This window comes from Chelonia mydas, chromosome 6 (genome assembly GCF_015237465.2).
Source record: "Chelonia mydas isolate rCheMyd1 chromosome 6, rCheMyd1.pri.v2, whole genome shotgun sequence".
In the NCBI taxonomy this organism is placed as follows: Eukaryota; Metazoa; Chordata; order Testudines; family Cheloniidae; genus Chelonia; species Chelonia mydas.
The window spans coordinates 79,326,438-79,352,886 of NC_051246.2; the positions used below are offsets into that span (position 1 = coordinate 79,326,438).

At 36.7% G+C, this 26,449-nt stretch overlaps 1 protein-coding gene across 6 annotated transcripts in view; it reads left to right on the forward strand.

The window, feature by feature from the left end:
* DPH6 (diphthamine biosynthesis 6) overlaps positions 1 to 26,449 on the forward strand; it is a 362,214-nt gene that overhangs the window by 91,235 nt on the left and 244,530 nt on the right. For all 6 annotated transcript variants that reach the window (XR_006291518.1, XM_007069356.4, XM_037900521.2 and 3 more), the window contains 2 exons: positions 15,501 to 15,574; positions 17,550 to 17,668. Coding sequence is in view for 5 of the 6 variants with exons in the window: in XM_007069356.4 (XP_007069418.2) it covers positions 15,501 to 15,574; positions 17,550 to 17,668 (193 nt within the window). In the remaining variant the exon portion in view is untranslated. The remainder of the gene's footprint in view (positions 1 to 15,500; positions 15,575 to 17,549; positions 17,669 to 26,449) is intronic.

The window sequence follows — 26,449 nt, forward strand, 5'->3', positions numbered from 1 at the left end:
ATCAGTAACCTTTACTCATAATGTGATATTGTCTGAATGTCTTATTTTGTTCAGCTTTCTCTGGCACTGATGAAGCCTAAGGCTGCTGTTTCTTTGAGTTACTGATAATTTTTTATCTGATTAACTGACACATTTAGTTGAAATCAGACACAGCCCTTAGGCTGGGCATGGATTTAATTTAAAAAGTATCAAAGGTTTGCACTGTGTGCTGTTTAATCATCATGTTTATCAGGCAGAGAAAAATTACCGGAAGGACCATAGGGAGAGGGTTATCTTAAGGAGCAGTAGCTTGGGAAATTGATAATAACTACAAGGTAATTTACTGCTAACTTTTACATTCATTAATATAACATTTCCCACTAATAATTACAGTGCATGTAATACACTAATTAAATTGAAAGCATTATCACTAATTTTCTTCTTGCTGAACTCTGAGAGTGTTGGGTAAAGATGTAAAAATGTGAAATTAAAAAAAATCTCTTCTGCACTAATACTATTTTAAAGAGAATGTTTTGATTGATAATAATGTTTTGGTTGATACTTTCATCAGTATGGTGTGCCAGAGTGCAGTATATATAGAGATTTCCCACCACTACTATTCACCACCCTTAAATGAATATCTGTGGCTGAAATAAAAAGAAATGTGAAAATTGAAATCACAACATAAAAAATGTAAAATATAAACTGAAATGTAAAAGTAATACATCAGCTGTGAACCAGTGTGTCAGCATTACGTGTGTGTGTGTGTGATATAACTACTTTAACAACTGGATAAGGAATTGTCTTGACATTTATGATTTGAGGCCTTTAGAGCAATTGTTTAATAATTTTTATACTATTTTCTACCAGAAGATATTTAGAGTTAAAATTGATTTATGATACATGAATCACAATACCTTTAAATTAATATTTATTAAACTATTTTAAACTAATATAATTTAAAATCTATGTAACTTGAAACATGATTTGTACGTCTTATTAAAAATTGTAATTGTCGAGGTCTACATGTTAATCTAGCATTAAGTCTCTAGGGTGATTATCCTTTGTTCATGAATTAAAAGCTTTGGGAATATATTAACGGTTATTATGGGAACTCTAATAATAATATACTCATTTCACCTACAGTGAAAAATAAAGCTAATAATACTTACCTTTGTGTACAGCTAAAGTAGAGCCATTGCTGAGACTTTTACATCATGTTTGTTTGATAGATTATTTTTTAAGACCAGTGATGTGTGTGATTTTTAAAAACTGTCAGACATTGATCATTTTAATGGGAAAAATACTTTTTTAAACATTTCACTAAAAGATTAAGTGCATTAATTAGCATTCTAGATACGTAAGCATGTCTGCCTTTCTGGGTGTACTGTCTACTCTGGAGATAAGTATGCTGTGAAGTGGTATATCACAGTGGGAATAGGTGTTTTGCGCACTGTGCAAATTTTCTAAAGAGGAAACAGAATTATTACAATAACAGAGCATTAGTGTACCACTGTATTGGCAAAATAGGTCATGAGTAGAGCTGGTTTGGAACTTTTCAACAAAATGTTTTTTTCCACTGGAAAATGCTTATTTGTTGAAACTGAAACTTTTTATGTGAAAATGTCAGGCTTGACAAATCTTTTGTATGGAAGGTTTCTCTGGTCCAGAATGGAATTTTGCTCTCTCTCGTTCTCTGCTTTTTTGCAAACAATTTAGAAAAGTCTCCGGTTCATCCCAATAAGGAATGGGAAATGTTTTTAAAACTCAAAAATTATCATGGGATGGGAAAACAGTTGGAATTTTAACCATCTTCTAGAAAAACTAACATAAAGAAATCAAAACTTCCCCCTATTGTTTTGTATATTTTTTTTCTATTCCTTCTTACTTTGTTATATAAACAGAGAATTTAAAAACCTTTTTTCAAAGCTTTCCCAGGTTTGCTTCCTTGGCTGCTAAATTACTCTCAATGCCAGGGACTCAGTCCAGCAGAGCCCTTTGACTAGTGGGTGGGACTTTGCTTATGCTTAAAGTTAAGCATGTGCTAAGTGTTCTGCAAGATTGAGGTAAATTAAGTAGGAGGGTAAATTAAGACCAAATATAGATCAGTGTATGAAAGTTAACACAAAACATAGTTTACCTTTATCCCTGTATTCCCCTCATCCCCCTTTTTAAAAAAAAATAATTTTGTTGTTTAAATTTAGAGCTCTTAAGCCTTGAGTCCGGAAAGCACTGAAGCACATGCCAGTTCAAGAAAGCATAAACAAGTGTTTTTCTGAACTGAGGTCTTTATAAGCACTGTATTGTAACAGTGACTTTACTAGGCCTAACAGACACTAAAAACCTAACTGTGATTTGTTTTAGTGCTCTTGGAAGATACCTCATGGATAACTGTAGAAGTTGACAGGTTTCAGAGTAGCAGCCGTGTTAGTCTGTATCTGCAAAAAGAAAAGGAGTACTTGTGGCACCTTAGAGACTAACAAATTTATTAGAGCATAAGCTTTCTATGAAGTGAGCTGTAACTCACGAAAGCTTATGCTCTAATAAATTTGTTAGTCTCTAAGGTGCCACAAGTACTCCTTTTCTTTTTTTGTAGAAGTTGACATTCTCTCTTTAGCTGCAGAATGAATAAATCATGAATATTGGCAGTGTAAGATTTCACAAAATGCCTGAAGCCTAATCTTGAGATGACCACTCCCCCCAGCTACAAAATATCACATTAAGGACTGCCCATTCAAATAGTAATGTTTAAATAAATGTCATTAAATATTTATTGTGTTTCATCAAAGGAAAATATTCTAGGAAATAGTATAATCTGTATATACTCTATACTACCATTTAGATTGGTTTAATATGGCTTTTATTTTCATTTAATGACTGGCGTGTAGCTATCCTGCTCTTTTGTTATCACTTTCAGGACAGAGATAACTGACATGTTTAAGAGTGGCAATCGGGCATTAGTTCCAACTGTTGTGCTTAGGTATTAAAGGAGTTTCATAACAATACATGATGTAACATACTTTTCCTTTTCACAAAAGGGTTATTATTTCAGAGAGAGAAAAAAGTACTATACAGTGGTTGGGAGCACAGGATTAGATTTCTCAAAACTCTGAATAAATGGGTCTTGAAATGTACCCTAAAGGTTCACACACCTAAACCATTTTAATCCCGGGGTATAGGGTGAATGTATGAGAGTGGAGACTAAAGTTGAAGGCTTATTACAGAGACTATTCTTTTACTAGCCACTTCTCTTTTAAATTGAGTGTGTCTTCAGTTTGAGCATCTCCGCTGATTGTAACTGTGCTGGAATGGTGCAGTTATATTCAAAAATGTATTATACGTTTGCATACGTAAAAAATATCATCTGCATTTATACATTATATGGAAACAAACCTATAAAGGTTATCAGTAAGGAAAGAATTTAGTGTCACACATACCACTGCAGCAAATACTGATCTGTCAGTTCATCATACGTGACCTAGGTATTATTTGTTTTGGTAAGGAAAGGGAAAGAGGTAGTAATATGAAAGAGTGTGGAGACCCATGTGATGGATGATATTATAGGTAAGGAAATAAGTTTGTTTTTGAGACAACATTGTTAATGCCCCGTATTCATATATACCATGAAAGGTGATGTAGTTTTTTTTTTTTTTTTAATTAAATGTCGTTGAGAGTGCAGCTATTCCCCTGGAGACATAGAACTGAAGAGTTAAGGAAAAATATTAGTGTAATGTTAATCCCACAGTGCTTACACGGTCTTAAATATTATGAGTCTCTGTTTTCCGAAATATGCGAACGTGCATCCCATGTTGAGGATATGGATATAAAATATTGTAAATGTTCTTATGGCAAATTAAATGGGAATTTTCCATGGGAGATGGGAAAATGCATATTGGAAACACTTTTGGATGCTGCTGTCAAGGGAGCTGTTATAGCTGAACACTTTTGAACACCATTTATTTCTGTAGATAAAGATTATACTAGTTAGTTACATAATCCTTTGAATTTTTCTGTAAACGCCCTGAAAATGTCACTTTACCTTATTAGCAAGAAAAAAAAACATTCTTGAAAAAGTATAATAAAGGGCTGTTGTATTTCATACCGTATTGGTTGCAGTGTGTGTGACTTCATTGTGTTGTAAAACAGATACAATCCTCAAACTGAAAAATATCCAGATTTTGAGTAACTATAGAAATTCACAAAAGATATAGGTTCAAAAGTTTGTCTCTGAACAACAGAAGTTGGTCCAATAAAAGATATTAACTCACCCATGTTGTCTCTGTATAGAATTTCATTGTAATTTAGTCACTGCACAAGGTAATGTATCTACACACAGTGTTTTTCTTTTGGTACTGTAAAACAGCACATAAAGGATTATCATAATGATTTTATCAGTCACAGTGCTGAGATAGAATGCATCTGATGAAGTGAGCTGTAGCTCATGAAACCTAGTGCTCAAATAAATATGTTAATCTCTAAGGTGCCACAAGTGGGGGGAGGGATAGCTCAGTGGTTTGAGCATTGGCCTGCTAAACCCAGGGTTGTGAGTTCAATCCTTGAGGGGGCCTTTTGGGATCTGGGGCAAAAATTGGGGATTTGTCCTGCTTTGAGCAGGGGGTTGGACTAGATGATGTCCTCAGATACCTTCCAACCGTCGTATTCTATGAAGTCCTCCTTTTCTTTTAGTGCTGATTGTGTCAAGCTCTCTACTTAATCAGACAGCTCTGGGTGTCAGCCTTTGTGAGTTTCTAAAATGCTTTATATTGCTGATACTCAGTAAAACATTAAAACCAACAACAAAAAATCCCTTGAGAAACCTCTTTCAAATAAATAAAAGTAAAATTTTTGAGTCTAGCTCCTTTAAACCTCAGTAGTTTAAAGCTTTAATCATCTGTTTACTTTCCATATAACATAATGTTCTAAGAATTCGCTTCTACCAGTTTGGGCCTGATTGGTATTTGCCAAAGGGTAAAATTCAAAGATTTAAGAAAGGAAATCCAATGTTGCTAATGACCACAGAAATTACTTGCATGACTAAATTGTATTCCCAAAAGTTCAGCTTCATCTTTGCAATCAGTGACATATCAAAAAGTTATTTTTATGAAGTCTCCCTACTGAAAAACCTCTTAGGTGAAAAACAGTTCTTTGATTCAGCAGAAGAAACTTTTTTTTTTCCTGAAAAGAAGGAAGTTAACAAGCTTTTTTATTTCACTGAGGTAAAGACTTCTTTCAAACAAACAAACGACCCCCTTGTTTATATATATATATATATATACACACACACACAACATAAATTTTTCATCTGTAGAGCATCATGTCATCCAACAACTTACCAAGGATGGATACTCCATCACTGATCATTTTTAAATCAAGATAAGATGTTTTTCTAAGAAGTATACTCTAGGAATTATTTTGGGGAAGTTTTATGGCCTATGTTGTACCAGCGGTCACAGTAGATGGTCAAAATGGTCCCTTCTGGCCTTGGAATCTATAAATCTGTGAATGTCAAATAATTTACTTTTCACCTGTTCTTTTGAAACACCTGATTGTGAGACCTATAATTTATATGTAGGACTAATTTTGTAACTCAGCCTGCTAGCAATGGATGCAGTATAATACTACAACTGAGGACAGTGTTTCAATTTCTGGTTGTGTTACCAGTAGTTGGTTATGTTTGTTACAGACATGATGATCATTTATAAGCTGTCTCTTCATTAGATCAGGCAGGGATAGTGATCATCATAATTTCCTAGGGAGTGTAAGAGAATTTAGCATTATTTACTGCATAATATCAATTAACAATGGTACTGCAGAGGAATTCAACTCCAACAAAAAATACCGAAATGCCTTCTAATGTGGTAAAAGTAATTATCTCTGATGTGAGTTGGATCTGAAGTATCTAGAAGACTGGTGATGGGCATGTGGTGTGTAAATTAAAGCTGGTGTTGTTTATAGTGTGACAGAATAGTTTTTGAACGTAGGGCACAATCTTGCAAGATGCTCAGCACTCTGGTCTTGATCTGTCAAAATTTAACTGAAGTCAGAAGGACTGCTTCAATGCTTAAAATTAGCAAGTGCCTCACTGCTTTGATTAAATGAGGCAGAGAGCTCAGCATGTTGCAGGATCAAGCCTTCAGTTGGCACTGATAAAGCTATGCATTCTAGTGTTCATGTACATTTATATTCTTCAAAACATGTAAAATAGTGGATGCTGCATCTAACCTGCAAACCCACTAATGCATAGAATACTCCTTAAGAGTCAATTAATTAGTGCACTACTGGAATCCTTAAAAGTAAAGGTCTGGTTAGACCTTGCTTTAATTTTCAGAATGTAAAGCTATATTATTGGACATCTTCAACTAATCACTTAATGAGGAAAATTTTACTGTTCTGCTAAGTAATTGAAACATCTGTGTGTTTCTTCATTCATGCCCTTCCAGCCTGTGATCAGATCTGCTTTAATATACATTAGAAATTCATTCAATCAAAATTATGTTTGAAAAACAAATAAAAGGAATGGCATATCTCTGCTACTTCTATTTGAAGTTGAAACTTGGTTGTTTTATTTCATCATAACGTGGTCTTTTTTAGGTGATTCCATTTAGGGCCCAATCCTCCTCTCAGATGTGCTCCATTACACACCAAAAATGAACCATATTGAATGAATTGACTTCTGGTTTTGTTCAGTGCCTAGAAACTACAGTGTTGGTTGCCTGCAAAGTATGTACATCCAGGTATTCTCAAAGTATTTCATAGTGTGGAACATGGGGTAGATCATTTTTCCTGCCATTCATATTTGCAGGGATGCAGAACATCTCTGTGGCAGTTACAGTAATTGCTTCCATAGAAAAGTAATGTTAGGAAAGGATTTGAATTTTTAGCTGTCTTTAACGTGATATGTGTTTGTTCTTTTTGAAAGAAAATACTCATATTTTGTATTTTTGCTATTCAGTGCAGCATGTTCTTCTTTTCTTCATTTCTACTGCCTTCCTGTTGCTAGGTCCTTGTCTTCCTCTTAGGGTGACCATATGTCCTGATTTTATAGGGACAGTCCTGATATTTGGGGCTTTTTCTTACATAGTCACCTATTACTCCCCACACCCTGTCCCGGTTTTTCACACTTGCTATCTGGTCATCCTACTTCCTCTGCATGTACTTACCTGTTATTTGGCTCCCCTTGACATGCTGCTCAGTCACCTTTCCCTCTTGTCTCTGTGCTACCCTAGATATAGTTACTGGTTGCATCATTTCTTTTTCCCATGGACATTCCTTTCCCACTGATAAGTCAGGTGTCTGGGTGACTACAACTCCTCCTCTGTAGAAGCAGCCGTTAGTACAAGTAGCTAGGCTAGCTCCTTCTCATGCTCAACTGCTTTTACAGGCTCTTCTTTACAGTGAAGAGCCCAGAGGTCTATAGAGACAGCTGGAAACAAGGAGAGAAGTCAACCCTGTGACCAGCCAGCTATTGACATACTACTAGCCAGTGTACTAAGGGCCAATCAATTAGATAGAATAATTTGCAAACCAACAAGTTAGATAGATAGACTTTGTCTTGAATAGTGATGTTATTGTGTATTTGAATGGGAGATCAGACTCCTGAGTATGGTTCTGGGGGCATGGATTAGCGTTCACGTCGCACTCCCTGTCAGTACCTTGCCCAAGCTGGGGAAGCTAATGATCCAATCAGCGGACCAAATTCGGTGATCAATGCATGTCACATGCCTCCTGAGGCATGCTGCACATACGCAAAGAAGAAGTGTAGTTCTTTTTCTGATTCCTATCATGTCTTTAAGTTTTGATTTAGCTTCAGTTTCAGTGCTGCTAGGGGAATATGGAATAATAGCATTGCAGATCCAAGCAGTAGTCAGTATTTCAATTATAACTAGAAACAATTTTAATTTTCTTTTGAACTTTGGGGTTTTTTTGTTGTTGTTTTAGATATCCCTCATTCTTCATCTGTTCTCTACTATAAGATAAGAAAAAGTAGGCCCACAAAAGACATGGAATTGTTAATATTTATTACATTTTCTGTACATCTTCTATGTTCCATATTAGTAAGAAAAATTATACCATTAATAATATCCATATTTAATTACAGTTTGTTGAGGAAAAATGATTGGTGCTGTAAAATTGCCTGCTGGATAAAATTATTGCTCTTCAGTATATTTTATCATGGGGAAGGATGCAAGATGGAACTTAATCTAAATTCTAATTGACTAGTCAACAACAAATGACAAAAGTAGATTCTGCATTTGCACAATACATAAAACAAAAATAGCAAATTAATGTAATAAACTCTCACAGTGATGTAAGAATCATTCATAACAGGAGCAATGATTGTAGGACTTGATTCTGAGTAATGCTGGGCATCTGCTGTTCCTTTTGACTTCAGTGGATGCTCCACACCAGATAGTATCAGGACCTTGGTCCTTTATGAGTAAGTCATGCAGATGGGACTGTAGATAAAGTCAGATTACCCACCAACTGTCATTAGTTATCAGCATATTTGTTGAAGGTGTTAATCTCCTCTCACGTTGGCAGCTTCACAGCTAGATTTGCTCTACAAGATGCATATGCAGCTCCTGTGAAGGAACATTTTGGGGATGCTGTGAAACTGAAGAAAATCTGAGTGACTTAAATTACACATGCATGGGCAGTTGTAAAAGTCAACCAAAAAAATAGAGCCGAATTTTATTGACTACAGTGGAGTTAGGCCAGCAGAAAATTTGATTCATAATGCAGTTTAATTTCCTGCCTACTTCACACTGATCGATTGGGAATACAATATATGTAAGTCACTTATTTTTAGCATGTCCATTGCATTCTGATCTGATAATGGTCACATTCATTCTCTTCTCTATCAATAAGTTCCATGTCTTAGGGACCTCTGCCCCCAGCAGTCAAAAGGGGGTTGTGATCAATTAAAGGACTTTGAATTGGGTTTGGAATTGAATGAGTAGCCACTATTATGTGTATTATCAGTAGTTTGATATACACACAAACCTGCTTGGCTTTGGAGAAGGCCTGCTGAATGCTGTACAAACAGGAGTGCTTATGTGGCCTTCACTTTCAGCCACCAGAAGAGTGGGTTGCAGTTGCTTAATCTGAAGTCTGTGAAGAGGATCACAGGGCAAGGCCTTTTATGAGAAGAATGGGCATAGTCTCCTGCCTAGCTGCAGGTAGAAGAAGACATTCTTTCTTTCCCCCACTTGTTAATGTTTCCAGAGGAAGGAATGAACCAGTAAGATTCTAAGAGTGATGTTTGGAGGGCTGACACCCTCACTGTTGTTTTTTTTTTTTTAATATTTCATTTAATTATTTTGGTTCAGGTTTGTTTTTGTTAAAATTGTTTTGATTTAAAAAAAAACTTGAATGTTTAACTAAATTCAAAAATTCATATGCTTGTTTTGTTAAAATATTATGTTTGCTGTTGAAGAAAAAAATCCAGAATATATAACATTGTTGTTTTAGTTAAATAAAACAATTTAAATATCTGTCTGGTGATGTTCTCCTCCTAATACAGCATGGCAAGAAAGTCCTCCCAATATTAATGATTAACCTGTTGAATTGGAGATAGTTCACCTCCCAGTGACTTCATAAATATCTGCTTCAATTATCTTTGGCAAATGAAATAACCAAACAATCATTCGTTTTCTGATATAGCTGTAAAACTAATCTGAAAAGTGTTCAAAATAAATCATTTTAAAAATGAATAGTGTGTACCTTCTAAAAATGAAACCTACATCTATCTGAATTTTGAAGAATATGTATTAAAGTTATAACAACCAACAAGAATGCACTTTTATGTAGAAATCCATGATTAAATCAATTTGATTTAAATCAAATCCACGCTGCTTCTTAGAGACTCTTAAAGTGGTGTTCTCTGACAATTGACCAGGTAAATATGGCACTGTGGGTCTTAAATTAATATTTTTAATTTTCTCTGTAAAAAGATCTTAGGATTTTTATAACTGCAAATCTGAGATCTGAAAGTAAATCTGTGCTTTTTCTGGTTCATGCATCACTAGTAAAAGATCTTATGGCCCCAAATTTGCCCTCATTCACATTTATGCAATACCACTGCCTTTAACATAGTTAACAATTCTGTTGATGTTACATGAGATCAGTTCACTTTCTCTTAGCTGAGTTGTTTTTCAGGGATCACTGTAGTGAGCAGATACAACTTTGAACACACAAAGGGTTTTGATTTGTTGAGGGAAAAGCAATTGTAGTAGTTTTTCTAATAATATCTGAACTTTAAAGTTGAGTAAACTTTTCTTGATCTCTTCTATTGATAATATTTGTGTTTTCAGACTCAGTCCCATGTCTGACCAAGCAGGTCATATATTCCCGGTTTATTTCCAGCACCTTTTCTGACAGCCTTATAATTCCTCAAACTGTTAAAGTGGCTATGAGTATGTATCTTTATATGCTAACACTATATTATACAATTCCTGTGTGTCTAACATATGTATACATGTTAACTAGTGGCAGTTGTCTGACATAATAGTCTGTCAGCCTACCTTTCACAGTTTCTCAATTGGGATGCATGGTGTAGAGTTCATGTACAACAGCTATTTTCACAGATATTTTCTTGGTGATTGCCTGCTTCGTAGTGTAGGGTTATCATTGTATGGTAACTTTTTCGCCTTTCTCATGCTTTTGTGGGACTGGCCCTTTTAGTCTGGCAAAGACAAACAGCTCCAGCCCTAAAGCAGCCATTTTTTCAGCTGTCTGTTTGTTTGTGTCTGCCTTTTTTTTTTTTTTAAGCAGATAAATAGTTTTGGCTCCTGTTAAGTTTCCTCTAGTTTTCTCTTTCTTAATCTGTGGATCTGGCACTTTTCAGAGTTGCCACTGGTTGTTTTATTGTTTCTTTATGCTTCCCAGTCTATCTGTCTTCATCTCTTGTCATATACTTAGATTGTAAGATCTTTGGAGTAGGGTCTATCTTTTGGTTCTGTGTTTATACAGTGCCTAGCACAAGGGGGTCCTGATCCATGACTAGTACTACTAGATGCTACGGTAATACTGTACTACTTCTAATAATGGTAATGGTATAGAAATGTGGTTACCTTGAAACTTTTATCATCAGTAATCCCAAATGTATACATTAGCAACCTGATTAATTTATTATTCTGTAAGGCACTAGTAACTGCTTAAATGTTTCCATTACTAGTAGTCTGCTGTATTGGATTAAGGGAAATATATGCTACTGTGTAGTTCCATACAGAACAATATGTTGGAGATTGGCAAACATGGAAATAAAATGTTCATTCTTGAGATGGTATTAAATGTTTTGGAAGACAGTTGAGAATAAATCTCCTGATGTGAGGTGATACAGGAGAACTGTAAAGGTTCTATACCTGAAAATCTCAAGTTCTGGAAATTCAGGTACCTAAAATATGAAGGAAGGAAGCTAGGCTGTGAGTAGATAGTTACTAACTAATTAACTTCTTGATAAACTCTTCTTAAATTGTCCTTATTCACTGTACTTTTTGATGGAATCCTGTATTTAGTATCCATTTTATGCCACGTCTTGTAGTGCACTACATTATTTTTTTTATTAGCATATGATGTCACATACTGCAATTTCAGCTGCCAGAGTAATACATGACTGTTACTGTGGAAAAGCATTGCTGCTGTTGGATAATGTTTCATATAAGCAGAGATGCCACCAATGTAGCTGGATATCTAGATCAAGTCCACTATATCTACTATATTTTGGAAATAATAGAGTAGTGTGAATCATGAAATAGGAATTTAGGATGAATATTTGTTTATACAGTGTACTTGCTTATATTTTATGCCTTCATTGGCACTATATACTGTAATTCCAGAAAAACTGATAAAGGTGAAACAAAACAGTGACAAGCCAAGAATAAATTCAGCCAGAATATAAAGTCAATAGCATGTTGTTGTGCAGTTTTGCCATATTGTAGAGAGTAAGTCATGTCTAAAAACATCTCAGTGGCTGGGTCAGAAGTAGAAATACACAGTAATTAGAATGAGGATGATAGTGTGTCATTCATTCATTCATAGTGCTAATAATTAACAGTTAGAAGTCATGCTTTGGATACACAACACTGATATTTTCTTTGCTTTCTAGACCTAATGCCTAAAATGTGATTGCAAAGCCTTAGTTTATTGTAAATATTTTTATTTTTGGAGTTTCAGACAGAACAATTCACTCAGGTGTTTTCAGTTAAAAACATGGTACTCTTAGAAATGGTCACTGAAAATTTTAAGAATATTAATGAAAGTGGAAAACTCTCACTTCACAACATATGATGATTTTAATAAAATAATGGCACATGGATAAACAGAAAATCTGGTTGTAAATGTGGTAATGAGCTACATGAATTATAGTGGCATCATTCACATTCTGTTCAATAGGTCACTGATCTATTAATACTCCATGGATGTGTATAAGGCACAAGCATGAAGGCTAAGTGAACTTAAATCTTTTGAGAAGTGCATTAATATACTTAAACTGCAATACATTATTCCATGGTGTAGCCTATTTTATAACTAAGTAATGCTAATGCGAAGCATATACTATTTACGTAAAGTGCAAATATACAGAATAATACTTAGCTGCTGTGCCTAACAAATTTGGTATGGGGATAATTATATTGTTTTATAAAGTGCTTTGAACCTGACTGTGCTATATAAATTGGATTGCCAACTTTCTAATCGCAGAAAACCGAACATTCCACCCCTTCCCGAGGCCCCGCCCCACTCGCTCCGTCCCTCCATCGCTTGCTCTCCCGCACCCTCACTCACTTATGCTGGGCTGGGACAGGGGGTTGGAGTGTGGAAGGGGGCTGAGGGCTCTGGCCCTGGGTGCGGGCTCCAGGGTGGGGCCAGAGATGAGGGGATTGGGGTGCGGGAGAGGTTTCTGGGATGGGGCAAGGGGTTCGGGTAGTGGGGGTATGGGCTCTGGACAGGTGGTGCGGGCTCCAGGTGGGGCCAGAAATTAGGAGAGGGCTCCTGGCTGGGGAAGGGGACTGGAGTGCGGGCTTCAGCTTGTGGGGGGGGTGGGCTCTGGGGATGAAGGGTTTGGGGTGCAGGAGGGGACTGGGGCAGGGTGTTGGGGGGGGGTGCAGGCTCCAGGAGGGAGTTTGGGTGTGGGAGGGACTCTGGAGGTAAGGCAGGGGGTTGGGGTGCAGGAGGGCGTGAGGTGTCCTGGCAGTGCTTACCGCGGCTCCCAGCCAATGGTCGCGGTTCCCGCCAATGTAAGCTGCAGAGCTGGCTCTCGGGGCAGGGGCAGCGCACGGAGCCTCCCTGGCTACTTATGCACCTTGGGGCTGCAGGGACCTGGCGGCTGCTTCCAGGAGCCACACGGAGCTAGGGCAGGCGGGGAGCCTGCCGTAGCTGCGGCCCCCACTGCAGCGCCGACTTTACTTTTTACAGCACGGTTGGCAGTGCTGACTGGAGCCACCAGGGTCCCTTTTTGACTGGGTATTCCGGTCCAACACTGGACTCCTGGCAACCCAATATATAAGTGATACTAGTGTTACTAATAGCGGTACACATATCTCACATGTCAAAGACAAACAGAACAAAGAAATACTTGAGAAAAGCTTTCAAATGTATAGTATACACTTAAATAGACCCAAGAAGGCTCCATGGAAAATTTTGTAAAGAATTCTATTCAGAGACAATTCTGCTTGGCTTGATCTTAGCTTGATTACTCTTTTTCTTTTTCTTTTTATATATAGTAATGGACTGGGTGGTCAAGGGAAGTGCAGTGGATGTAATTCATCTGTATTTTTAAACATCCTTTCACTTAGTATTGTACAGGAATCTCAAAGAGAAGCAGGAGGAGTATTGTCTGGATAATAATATCAATGGATAATGAACTGCTGACAGATAAGATATCATAACTTATTATCAATAGTATTACTTCAGAATGTGCAGAGGCATCAAGTGGAATCCCATATAGAGCTTGGTATTGAGATCAGTATTATTCAACATTCATTAATGACCTGAAGGAGAATGTAAATTCAACAGTGATCAAATTTACAGATGATACAGCTAGGAGTTATGACAAATAGAGAGGATTTTCAATCAAAAATACAGTTGGATATGAACAACTTGGGAATTTGGTTGGACTGGTATGAGATGAGAATTAATGTAAAGAAGTATAAAATAATACACAAAGGAAAGGATAATGCAGCACAGGAATAAAACGGAATTGTTATCTAAAAATAGTTATGAAGCAGGTGACTTTGGGGGGTAATTACTGATAAGGAACTGACTGAGTTTGCAATTGAATGTCGTGACAAAAAAAAGACCAATTTCATTCTGAGATACATATATGGATAGGTATATAGATGAAAGTTTTTTGTGAGAAAGTCTTGCTGCAGACTTCACAGGATTGGTACAAGGCAGAACAACCTCAGAGGAGAAGTTACACCTTAAAGCCATGATCAGCCATGGCAGGAAAACTAATTCAGCTCAAGTCAGTTTTATTGGGTGAAAATTTAGGAAGAAGAATGCTACTTCTGTTCCAGTGAATTGGTTCTGATTTGAACTCAAGATAAAAAAAACAAAAAACAGATGCTTCCCATGAATCATTTTAAAAGTACATTCATTTTAAAATGTAATATTTTCTACTATATTTGCAAAAAAAAGAATATCAGCTTAAGTAATTAAAAACAGAAACAATGATCATATGGGAAAACAACCCAGAAAATCTGTTTTATAACAGAAGCTATCAAAGTCAACAGTTGCTCACAGTTACCACAGATACCTACTGTTCTGTGTGTGGAAAAAACATCATCATCGCACACTCCACTCTGTCATAAACATTGGAAAATACTGTTTAATGGTGACCACTGTATCTTGATAAGATTTGTTTGTCAATGGAATGATCTTCCTTAGGGTGACAGAGACCTGTTTTAAGTAAAGTAATAACTGGCTGTATAGTTTTTCCAGGTTGCTGAGATTCATTGTTGTGGCATAGGACCTTGTGTGGGAGAAGAGCAAAGAATTTAAAGTAGAGAAAAATCATTAGGAATCCTCAGAGATTTCCTCGGTGGTGAAAAACATCCCAACATAGATTGTAGGAGCGAGGAACATAATAAGCCTTCATTTGTGCTCTGAGGGGCAAAATGGCAAATCCTGTCTTTCTGCTGTTGGAATGGAGGGTACCAGGCATAATGGAACCAGAGCAGCTACACTGAATGGTGGTAGGAGTTTCAGGAACAGGGTTGCAGGGTAGGGCCTGATGCTTTGCAGATACACTGGATATTTCCTTTGTAGAGTAGTGGTACTAAGGTAGCAGAGTACTGCTCCCTCTGAGGTTGGAGTAGTATCCATGGAGCAGATCTACCTTGCAGACTACTCAGTTTTTTTTTTGTTTTTTTTTAAGTAATAGGTACTGAGAAAAGGATCCACCCTTTCTGGTTGGTTTTCAAAGTGAAGTACTATGTATTTCTGAATCTCCAGTCTGCCGATGAGTATGTGCATTAACGTATTTGTAACACTACTATTCCTTTCTTTTTTTTCCCCCTAAGGACAAGGAAGAAGTGGAAGGTGTCTCTGTAGGAGCCATTTTTTCTGACTATCAACGAGTTCGAGTGGAAGACGTGTAAGAAAATATTCTTGAGAAGTTACTTATAAACTTGAAAAAGATTTTTTTGTCAGTGATGTGCACAAAACCAACAAAAAGTCTGTAGTATAAAACAGAAACAGGTGTTTTTATTCCATATTCTAAGATACCTGATTTGTAAAACATACTAACCGAAAGCACTGTGCTTTTTTCTCTGTATGTATATCTTGCATGTATACTAGTAGTGAAATTATAGTAGATGGATTTGATGGATTCTACAGGCTTCTTTTTGTCTAATCCTGGATCCATTGAAATTATTGAGAGTTTTGGCATTGATATAATGGGAGAGGTATTGGGCCATTTACTTCCACTGACCTTTCTCAGCTTCAGCTGGAGGATCCAGTAGTCCAAGGGAACAATAGAGTCACTGCTCAATTCCAAAATGTAGAATTGACCAAAATAATCTGGTGGTTACCAGTTGACATTTTTCAACTGAAATTTCCATTAAGGACAGGAAATAAAAATGACCAGAATCATAATAAATATAATTTTGACCCACAAGAATCTGAAAACAAAGAAATATTGTAGACTATACAAAGCTCATCCACTGATTCATCATACTTTCCCCCAAACCAGCTAAATCTAGCATCTCCTGAAAGATGATCAGGCATTAATAGGAAAAGCACCATATCTTTTTCAATTAATAAAATAGATGAGACACCTGATATTGGCTGTATTCCCATTACTTCCTTTTGAAGACAAGCCAAAACTTACCAAAGATCCCAGTCTGTCACAGAAGGAGTTTGTTTAATAATTTAAAAAAATCATTAAGCAGCAACTTGCATTTCTCATTTGTAGTGGGAAGATTCGTTTAATGTGGGTGTACCATACTTCCTCTTATGAGAGTTCAACAAAAATTGATTGTATAAGATACACTTGCAAATATACACACCCTAGCAACATGCACAAGACTTTTTGTGCTTTGTTGGGCTTTTAAAAAGTCTATTTGCAAATAAAACTCTTGGTGCTTTGGAAGGAGAAGAGTGTAAACCTTAACATGAGTGTAAACCAAATTCTCTTGTTGAAAAACACAAAGTTTTGAGTTACAAAGAGCTTTTCTTCAGGTCCCCAATTCTAGGCACATTTAAAAATAATGTTAATTCTTCTAATATGCTATCACGTGTTAAATAATTGAAACAATGATAATTGACAAAATAAGTCTATTTTGCATGTAATTTGAGCATTGTTTTACTAGGACTGCTCATTTGAGTAAGGCTATCCCCTTATTTGTGTTTGCAGGGTCTGGGCCTTAATGGACAAAGTCCCCTTGCTTTATTTTTGTTTTTATCTACTTTCTCACTAATTCACAAAATTTGCTAATTTGCAGTGGGTCTCTCCCTGTCAGTAGTGTGAATTAGTGATCGTCTAATGTGGTAAATATAAATGCAATTTAAAGAGCATATGTCAAACCAACATTTACAAGTGTAAGTACAGCAGGTGAAACTAGTCTTCTTGGGTTGGTATTTTGTATCTCTCTTACAGATTCTATACTCATTCCATATGTGGCAATCCAGTTGATCCCCAGAGTATGCAGTGGCTGTCTGCTCTGTGCATTCCACTTTAAGCAACATTGACCTTAATATTGTGGACAGAAATATACCATCTTCTGCATTTATATGGAGTTATGTATATGAAATTTTGGGGTTTAATTTTCTCCTTGTTTATACTTATTTTACCAGTGTAACATGATTAACATCAGTGATTTATACAGGTACAATTAAAATCAGAATGTTTAGTTTTCTTTTTTCATACAGTGCACATATACACTGTACTCTATAAAAGATAACATGTTTTTAATACATTCATTATGGTAAAATATTGAAGGTTTAGAAAACATACATGTTTAATAGTAGGACACCCAAGAAATGTGTTACAATTATTGTTGAACAATTGTGTAAAAGAGCATAATATTGGAATTTACCCAATGATTTGTCTTTATTTTTCTTTTAAATAGGTGTAAGAGGCTTAATCTGCAGCCTTTAGCTTACCTTTGGCGTCAAAACCAGGAAGCTTTGCTCAAAGAAATGATATCATCTAACATTCAAGCCCTCATCATAAAAGTAGCAGCTTTTGGTAGGTATCCAGATTATAAACAGTGCTGTATGTTAACACTTTGGTAAACTTAATTTATTAATGAGCAACTGCAAAAGCACAGCAAGGAAAAAGAAAACAAAAACTCTGTTTTGTAATTTAAGATGAAAAACAGTAATATGAAGAGGTGAAGAAGGATAGATTTTAAAATGAGTATTGCCAGAATATGACAGTATGTCTGAACAATTAATGGAACCTATGAATAATACATAATATACACAATAGATTTTTGTAGCTTAGTCATTAAATTCCTTCAGTTATTTCCCCCCCAGTATACCTACATATATAATGCAATGGTCCGCAGTACGGTCATTCAAAGGGAATACAAATTGATGGCTTGAGATGGGTTCAGAATTATAAAATATCACAAAAAGATTTAACGAAGAATTAACAAGTTAACATCCAACATGATGTAATTATGTTGGGACTTAAAGAACTTGTATAACAGCAGTCTTTAAATTTGTGAAGCTGATAGCACACACTAGGTGATGTCACTGATATTTTTTAAAGAATGAGAGTTATAGTTTAGTTGTTTGAGTAAATCAGAGCTCAAAATCAACATATCTTTTGACTTTCATTGGCAATGGTTTGAAGCGTGACTTTTATATTGAAGCAAGCTATTACAAAAGATGACCTGAATGTTTGCAAAGACAAAAGATATACCCAAGTGGACTATTAAAGAAAGCTTTATTGAGTGGCACGTGTTCTGTAACCATACAGGAGCAGATGAGAACCTTATTAATGGCACAATACATCATTTCCAAATTACAGGACTCTAAGCAGTTTTTCATGTAAAAGTATCAGATTAGGGTTTAAGAATAAAACTGACAAAAACCCCTTTTTCTTTTGGGGTCACTAGGGTTTTGTGGGTCGTTAGACCAAAGAATGGCTAGTATAATAGAAAAGAGTCAGTTCTACATGGGTGGATAAAAATATATATCTGATAAATTGTGTCGAATAACCTTGGCGTGTGACAGGTCTTACATTCAGCATATATGTGACGCTTTCACATTGTAACTAATGCCTTTTTCTACTGCTTTAAATACCCTTTTTAAAAATAAAGGGGTAATATTGTGGTGTAATATTGTTTAAGAGTTATATGGAGTACCTTTAGTTGTTTGTTCATATCCTGGCTTGAAACTACTATCACTCTAAAAAATATATTTTTATTTGTTTATTTTCCTTGTTGAAGTCATTTCAGCTCCAGCTGGGTTCCCTTTTCACAACTCTTTAATTTTACAGCACTTACTAGTATGGTCTCATTTCATTGTTCTCAGTGGATCTTTCAGTGCTGTTAGCATTATTAAAATGACTAGAAACACAAAACTTTATCATTCACTTTCAGTTTACATGAGATGTTCCCAATCTGGGGGAGGGAGAGCTCAGTGGTTTGAGCATTGGCTTGCTAAACCCAGGGTTGAGAGTTCAATCCTTGAAGGGCCATTTAGGGACTGGGGCAAAAATTGGGGATTGGTCCTGCTTTGAGCAGGGGGTTGGACTAGATGACCTCCTGAGGTCCCTTCCAACCCTGATATTCTATGATTCTATGATTTTTTAATACCATTTTCTCCTCTGGTGGGGGTGATCAGGTACAATCTATAGGAATTAACTGCCTCACTTCCTCCCACCAACCCATCTTTAAACAAAGAAAAAAGCTCAAGATCTTTTATATAAAAGAAAGAAAGTTTCCAGCTCATGCACTGCAAACAGAGAAGGGATGTTGCTTATATTTTTACAGCACTTATCTCAGTGTGAGATAAAAGAATAAGATTAACTAATATGCTTTTTCAGAACTAAGTAATTGTATGTCACCTACTGGACTTTCATTTGCTTTGCTCATAAGCAGCTTTCATTTGTTTCATTTGCTTTGCTCATAAGCAGCTCTCTTGAACTGTATGACAATTTAGTACTTCTTACAAATTGTTTGGAACCAAAATAATTTTTAGTTTTTAAACCAAAATCCATTTAAAAAGTGGTAAGACCTGAGTGATTCAGAAAGTGACTTTGGGGTGACATCGTTGGTGACCTGTATCATCCCTGAAGCAAGATAAACTTGTCTTTTGTATCTCAGACGCTTTTAAAAAGTTAGAATTGACTGGTTACTGCACAAAGAATGCTTTGTGGAGTGTTCGTTTAAGGAGAAAATACCGTAAATAGTTGTAGATCGTAATTAGATAGAAAATCACTGCTGCCTTTATTTTTTTTTTTGTTAAGGTAAAAAGAAAGATCTTATCAGACTCAATTTCTCACCTGCCTCAGGCAGTCATAATTAGATATAAGTAAATTTAAGGGAGCTTGTGTGCTCTGGGGCCATTCTGCAATGCTTTAATAATTGCATGCTTTATTAAAGTAAGTTTAAGGTATGAAGGCTGTTTAACATATCAGGTGGCAAAGAAGCTAAAGATACAGGTTACCTACTTGCCTTTTACTTTAATAATCAAAGGCGCTTTTAAGCCAAATTGCTATGAATGTATTTAAAATAACAGATTTAAAAGTCTGAGAGGTGATGCATTAGATGGTATACTGTACAGATGTTAAAACAACAAGCAAGTCAGGTAACTTGAGCTTGACATTCATCAGCATTGGCATGCCCACACACCCTCCCGTGTCCTGTTTTCCATTAACTTAGTGCTAATATTGGAAAGGTAAAAGGCTGTAGGTTTATGTAGACAGCACATAATTATACAAGTAAATGAGCATTAATTTAGTACATTTCCTTAAATCCACCTTTACAAATAGTTAGCCTTGCCAGCAGCAAGAGTTTTCCATCCTGGAATAGTGTGCTGCTTCAAATGATGGGAGACCAAGTACTTTCACTTATGTGCAACAAGAACACTGTTACAGCACCGTACTTAATGTATCTTCATATCCCTTCTGTTATATGTTAGTCAGTTTCAGTTTGTCCCAAGGCCAAAACTTAAAGTGAGTATATTTCAGAGCTGCCAATAATAGGAGATAAACACCCAATAACTCTGCAGCAGATTTGACTAGGAATAGCAGAAAAATGTTTAAACAAATTTATCTCCAGCACCCTCTTGGTGTTGCCCAGAGCTGCCTACAAAGCTGTAACTGTGATGAGCTTTTCCTGAAAGTATTTCCACTTGAACTGTAACTTTAGCAAATTAAAATGATACAGGTTAGCTGAAAAATAGCTAGTAATAGCTGCCTTTGTCATACAGGCACCTTTACCACAAGATCCTGTTATATCAATTGTCCAAAGGAAGCAGATGAAAGAGCATAATAAAGCATCAGCATAATCATGAAAGGCCTGATTTTGATGCTCTCACTCACACTAGACTTCAGTTAGGTCATTTGTGGGTTAAGGTACTATTCAGCTTGAGTAACTGTGTCAGAATCTGTACGTAAATGATTCCACTTCTGTGCATATAATATGATTTCTCAAGTTAACTTAAGATCCCATCTGCAACAGGTCCTAAACTAAATTAGTTATGCCTGCACATTGGGCAGCATATTAGATGCCCCTGTGATAGTTTACTTCCACTCCAGAGCAGTAGGGAGAATACATCTTTGGGGATTTCCCCCACCTCCCAATATGATCTATAATGATTTCTCAACATCAAGGATAATATGAAGATAACATTTATATTTAGTCTGATTACAGACCACTTTGGTAGACTAGTTTATATGACCCAAGTCAAATGTTATCTGTAAGCCCTAACTACAATGATATATTAAATAACTTAATGATAAATTTGAGTTTTGTCTATATCATTTGAATTATTTTAATGTCTTATTTACAATTAAATTGACTTAACTTCAGAGCTGTTAGCTTTTCCCAATATTTTAACAATAATCTTCTGAAAGTCTATTAATCTTCAGTGCATTTTATTAAGGACTAGTACAGATTGTTTGCTTGAGGATCCAAGAAAAAATGGTTTATTCAATATTTTCATCAAAATCAGGCTTGCAAAGCCAAAATTTCTAGCTTTTATGGGATTAATATGTATTACTTCAGTCAATTTATACATTGCAGTTCCTTCCTGTTCTCTTACAGTGTAATAATTATCCATTGTAAGATTGAACCTTTGAATAATAAATTGTAATCGTTAGGTCAAATAATAGAAGCATTCAGCTAAGAAGGCAAGTCTCTCTGCTTCCATGGTAAATAATATTTCTAAATCCTAGCCCTTTTATTAGACCGTATAAAAGAAAATATATTGTAACTCTTTATTTGTTTGGGAATAATGGAAGCAGAGAATATTGATTATTTATTTCCATTGCAGTATTGCCTGAAAGGCAATCCTGGCTCCATTGAAGTCAATGACAAAACTCCCATTGACTTCAGAGGAACTAGGATTTTTACCCAAAGTCTCTAGGGAAGACCTCAGCACCCAATAGCTCCCATTTAGGTACGTAAGTGAGAGCTTCTGCCTGTTGAGCTATTTTTGAAAATCTGCCTCATTTAGTTAAATGGGAATGGGGTTCTTTTAAAAATTGTACTCCAGTTGTCATTTCTGAGTAGTTTTGAAAATCTGTTCCCTGAATCAGGATTGAGGGGAGTGGCTTCATGCTAGGTGCTATCAGAACACAGAAGAAGACTGTCTCTTCCCCTAAAAATTTGCTGTCTGATTTTCCCAGACAATTTAAAGACATGATTTGACAAGTGAGCGTTAACAAACAAAAGCAAAGAGGAGGAGAAGGGGAACAGATAAGAAATCAATATAAGATCCCCTTCATAGTCCTCCATACTCCACTGTAAATACAACCCTTTTTCACGTTATATTAAAACTAAAGAACAGGATATTCTTTTTTAGCCAGTTAAGCTTATTTTAAGTTGTTTTTTCATTGCTTTTTCTGAGGTAGTCACCAGAACTTTAATAGAGTTTCTGACAACATTCACAGCCTTTACTTTCAATGTCGTTTGTTTTTACTAATGGGAAAAAGACTGCTTTCGTTTATCATAATTTTAAATAGAAGATAAAATGGCAAATAATTTTCTTATTTATCACCCAGTACAAGATTTTAATGATTAACTGTTCTCTTGGAAATAAGATAAGACATTCTCAACAATGGCCTTTAAACATCTTTTAAAAAGACCCTTCTTCAATAAAGTTAGCCTAAATGACTTTCTTGCGCACAAATCTGAAGGTTTGTAACTCTTTTTTATTATTGTATTATTTGTACCGTTGACACAATGGTAAATCAAGTGGATGCCTGGCATGCACTTTAGGAATGGCTATCATGTTACTCCTTTTTTTTTTCTCCTTAAAAATCTTGTTTGTTTCCTAACCAGCACATACTATAATAATTACATTTTTGAGCAAAGCTACCATAATCTGCTCAAACCCTATGGAATGTAAATGTATTTGACCTTTTTGCTTCAGACATGTTTCCTTAATGCATTTATGTGCTGAATTCAGGTAACCATATAACTCACATTATTTAACAATAACAAAAAGAAAGCTAGCTCTCTGTCACTTGTCCTGTGCTATCAGAGGGGTCATGGCTCTTGAGGCACCAGGAGCCATTTTGCCCTATTGCACAGATATTCCCATTCCTTACATAGAGCTCAGCATGGAAAACGAGAAGGTGGTTGCGGGAGCAGGAGACAAAAACACAGTCCAAGCTAGCAAGGGATTCAAGGATGATGTGATGAGAAAGAGGCAGTACTAGAAGGGATCTGGGATGAAGTTGGAGGAGAGGCACTTGAGGTAGCAGTTGTAGATGTTGTACTCCATGAGTTTGGAAGTGAAGGGAGGCAGTATCTAGGAGAGGATACTGTTGGGGACTAGGAAAGGGTTTTGAGGATGGGATAGATCAGAACATGCTTTTAATTGTGAGAAGATTGAGTCAAAAGAGATTGAGAAGGTTAAGGACAGTCAGGAAGAGAGATGGTTACTGGGGAAGGTGGAAGGGTTAATGGAGGAGAGTAGCCAAAAAACCTTATACCAAAAAGTTAGTAGGCTTCATTTCATTCCACACCTTGGGTTTTTTAGTTGACCATTTGTGCCTCAGTGGGAGTTACTGTGTGCTCAGCACTTGGGAAAGTCAGCTCACTTATTTTAGGTGCTTAAATATAGATTTAGTGACCTGACTTTTGGTTCCTATTTTTTTAATTATTGGCCTATGTTAATAGAGAGACAAATAAATTTGTTAGTCTCTAAGGTGCCACAAGTACTCCTTTTCTTTTTGCGGATACAGACTAACATGGCTGCTACTCTGAAACCAAGTATTGACCTGTGTTCTGGAGACAGGTAACCAGAGACCTCCTGGTCACACAGTGTCTGTCTATAGATATTTTACTAGAGGCATTGCCAACTCTTAGGTAGACATGGGTAAAACAAAGGCATCTGATACATATACAGTCTCCCTCTTCCCAATTCTGATATCTAGCACCTCAACAACCCCTGGCTGCTGGAAGGAGGAATTGTAGGGGAAATCCTGCTCTCAGCCTCTGCAATACTAGACTGGAGCATGTTCAGTCTCTCTGTGAAGATGGTGCACGCGCAGTCCAGTTGGTACATATACTCTGTGAGGGGATGGAGCACCTCCTAGCAGTTTGTATCGTCAGAGAATTTATCTGCCAAACTCTAACAAAGTGTCTACTAAGCATGTGCAAACTGCAATTTTTCACAGGTTTGTAATTTGGGTGAGTTTTCATAGGGATAGTAAAAGGAACATCCTTAACAGTTGGGTAACATCTACTCCCCTTAGCCCTGCCAAATTTTAAGTTCCTGCTCCAAAGTATAGATATACTAGAGCTTCTCAGTGAAACAATTGTAAGAATTTTTTTAACGTGGGTAAAACAGCATATTTTCCCCTAATCTCATTCTCAAAAATGGTTGAACTATTTTAGCTTAAACTTCCCCAAATATAGTTCGGACTGAGCCAGACAGTTGATATGGAAATTTTCAGCACAAATAGTTAAAGTTTGGCTGTTACAAGCAACTGAAAGCAAAGCCTTATAATGGAAACTTTTGGGCCTCTTTAACTATACACTGCACTACCTGTGCTGTCGATAATATAATATCACACACACAAAAATAAGTTAAAAGAATATTCAGGTTGCAAAGGCAAGTGTTCAAAAGTTAGGAAATGTCAGAATTAAGGCTGCCTGTTCCATCTTAATTCTGTCCCTTGTGCATTATGATAAATGCTTTAATTACATGATTATGTTTTTTCCACAAGACCCTTGCTTCATTCTGTGCACAGGATGGAGTCTCTTAATGAGCAGCTATTCAATATTTTGTTTATCCTAATTGTTCAATGTGTGACCCCAAGGTTTATATATTGAACCATACTCTGAAGACAGAATTATTAATTTACTGGGTTTTTCTATGGTGCTCATCACTATGGTATCCGAATGCTTCACAAACATCTATTAATTTATTTTCACAACACCCCTGGGAGGTGAGAGGGTGGCATTATTCCAATTTTGCAAATCTGGAACTGAGGCACTCTAAAGTCAAAAGTATCCATTAATTTTGGATGTCGTATTTGAGACACCTATGACCCGATTTTTCAGAGTACTTAGCATTATATAGCACTTTATAAGTTCAGCTAGTTTCCTTTGACTTCAGTTGCAGTTGAGTGCTTAGCACTTCTGCAAATCAGACCCCAGGCTCCAACTCAGGCACCAAGAAACCGAGGAACACTCCATTAGTGACTCCCTGTAAAGAATCTGGTTTAACTGACTTGCAGAGCATCACACAGGAACTCTGTGGCAGAGGCAGAGAGAGCATCCAGTTCTCCAGGGCAGCATTAAATTACTTTAACCATGAAAATGTTCTTTCTCTTTCTGCAGTTCTCTGCCTTATTCACTACACACATTCCAGCTTCTGCAACAAATGAGCCAAGGGGCCAGTAGACAACAAAACCCTCATTCATCCTTAGAGCAAGTCCATCCTGTGCTCTGAATGAGGCAGCGGGTCTGTGGAAAAAACAGTATGTGATCATGTAATTAAAGTCTATACCATACACACCAAAGCAACGTTAATTCTGGCATAACCTAACTTTTGAGCTCTTGACTAAATAATGTTCTTGTGATAATGCAGTTTTGTGTGTGTTGTTTCTTAGGTTTATAAAAAAAGCAAACAAGAAAAAACACAGAAATTGTGGCATCATATTGACACCTATATGGTTCATCCGTGGGACTGGAATCTATAGATCCACCACACAAACTTCTGCCACTTGACTCTTTGTCTCAATCCCATTGTTCTTGCCTACTGAATCCCAGTCTCCTTACTCAGCCAATTCCTGTTTCCCCCTCACAGCTTATTGTTGCATCTGTCAGCTTTCAGTCCTATCTCTGTCTTCCCTTACCCCAGTCTCCCCCCTCCATGGCTTATTGTCTCAGTCTTGTTTCATAGCCAGTGTCATTTTGCCTCCCACACCCTTGTCAGATATCTCTACCCTTCCCCCATCCCCTCCCCTCACTGGTTCCAGGGCCTAATCTCCTTGTACAGCCAGTCCCAGTCTCCCTCCATCCCCCAATTTTCTCATCCAGTCTCAGTGTGGGACCCTCTGTTCCCCCCCCAGACAGCTAGCTTACAGCTGCCTATGTCTGTTTGCCTCACTGGCTCCCAATTCCAGCCTCCCCCCTTAAAGTCCCGGTATCCTTGCCCAAATATTCCCAACTTCCTCTCACCCCCTTCCCAGTTTTAGTCCCAGTCTCCTTGCCCAGCCAGTCCCAGTTTTACTCCCTTGCCACCCTTTCCAGTCCCAGTCTTGGTAGAGTCTGAATCTACTCCTTTCCCTTCTCTCTGTATTCAAATCAGGGAGCTTCCTACTTCTGGTGTCGTC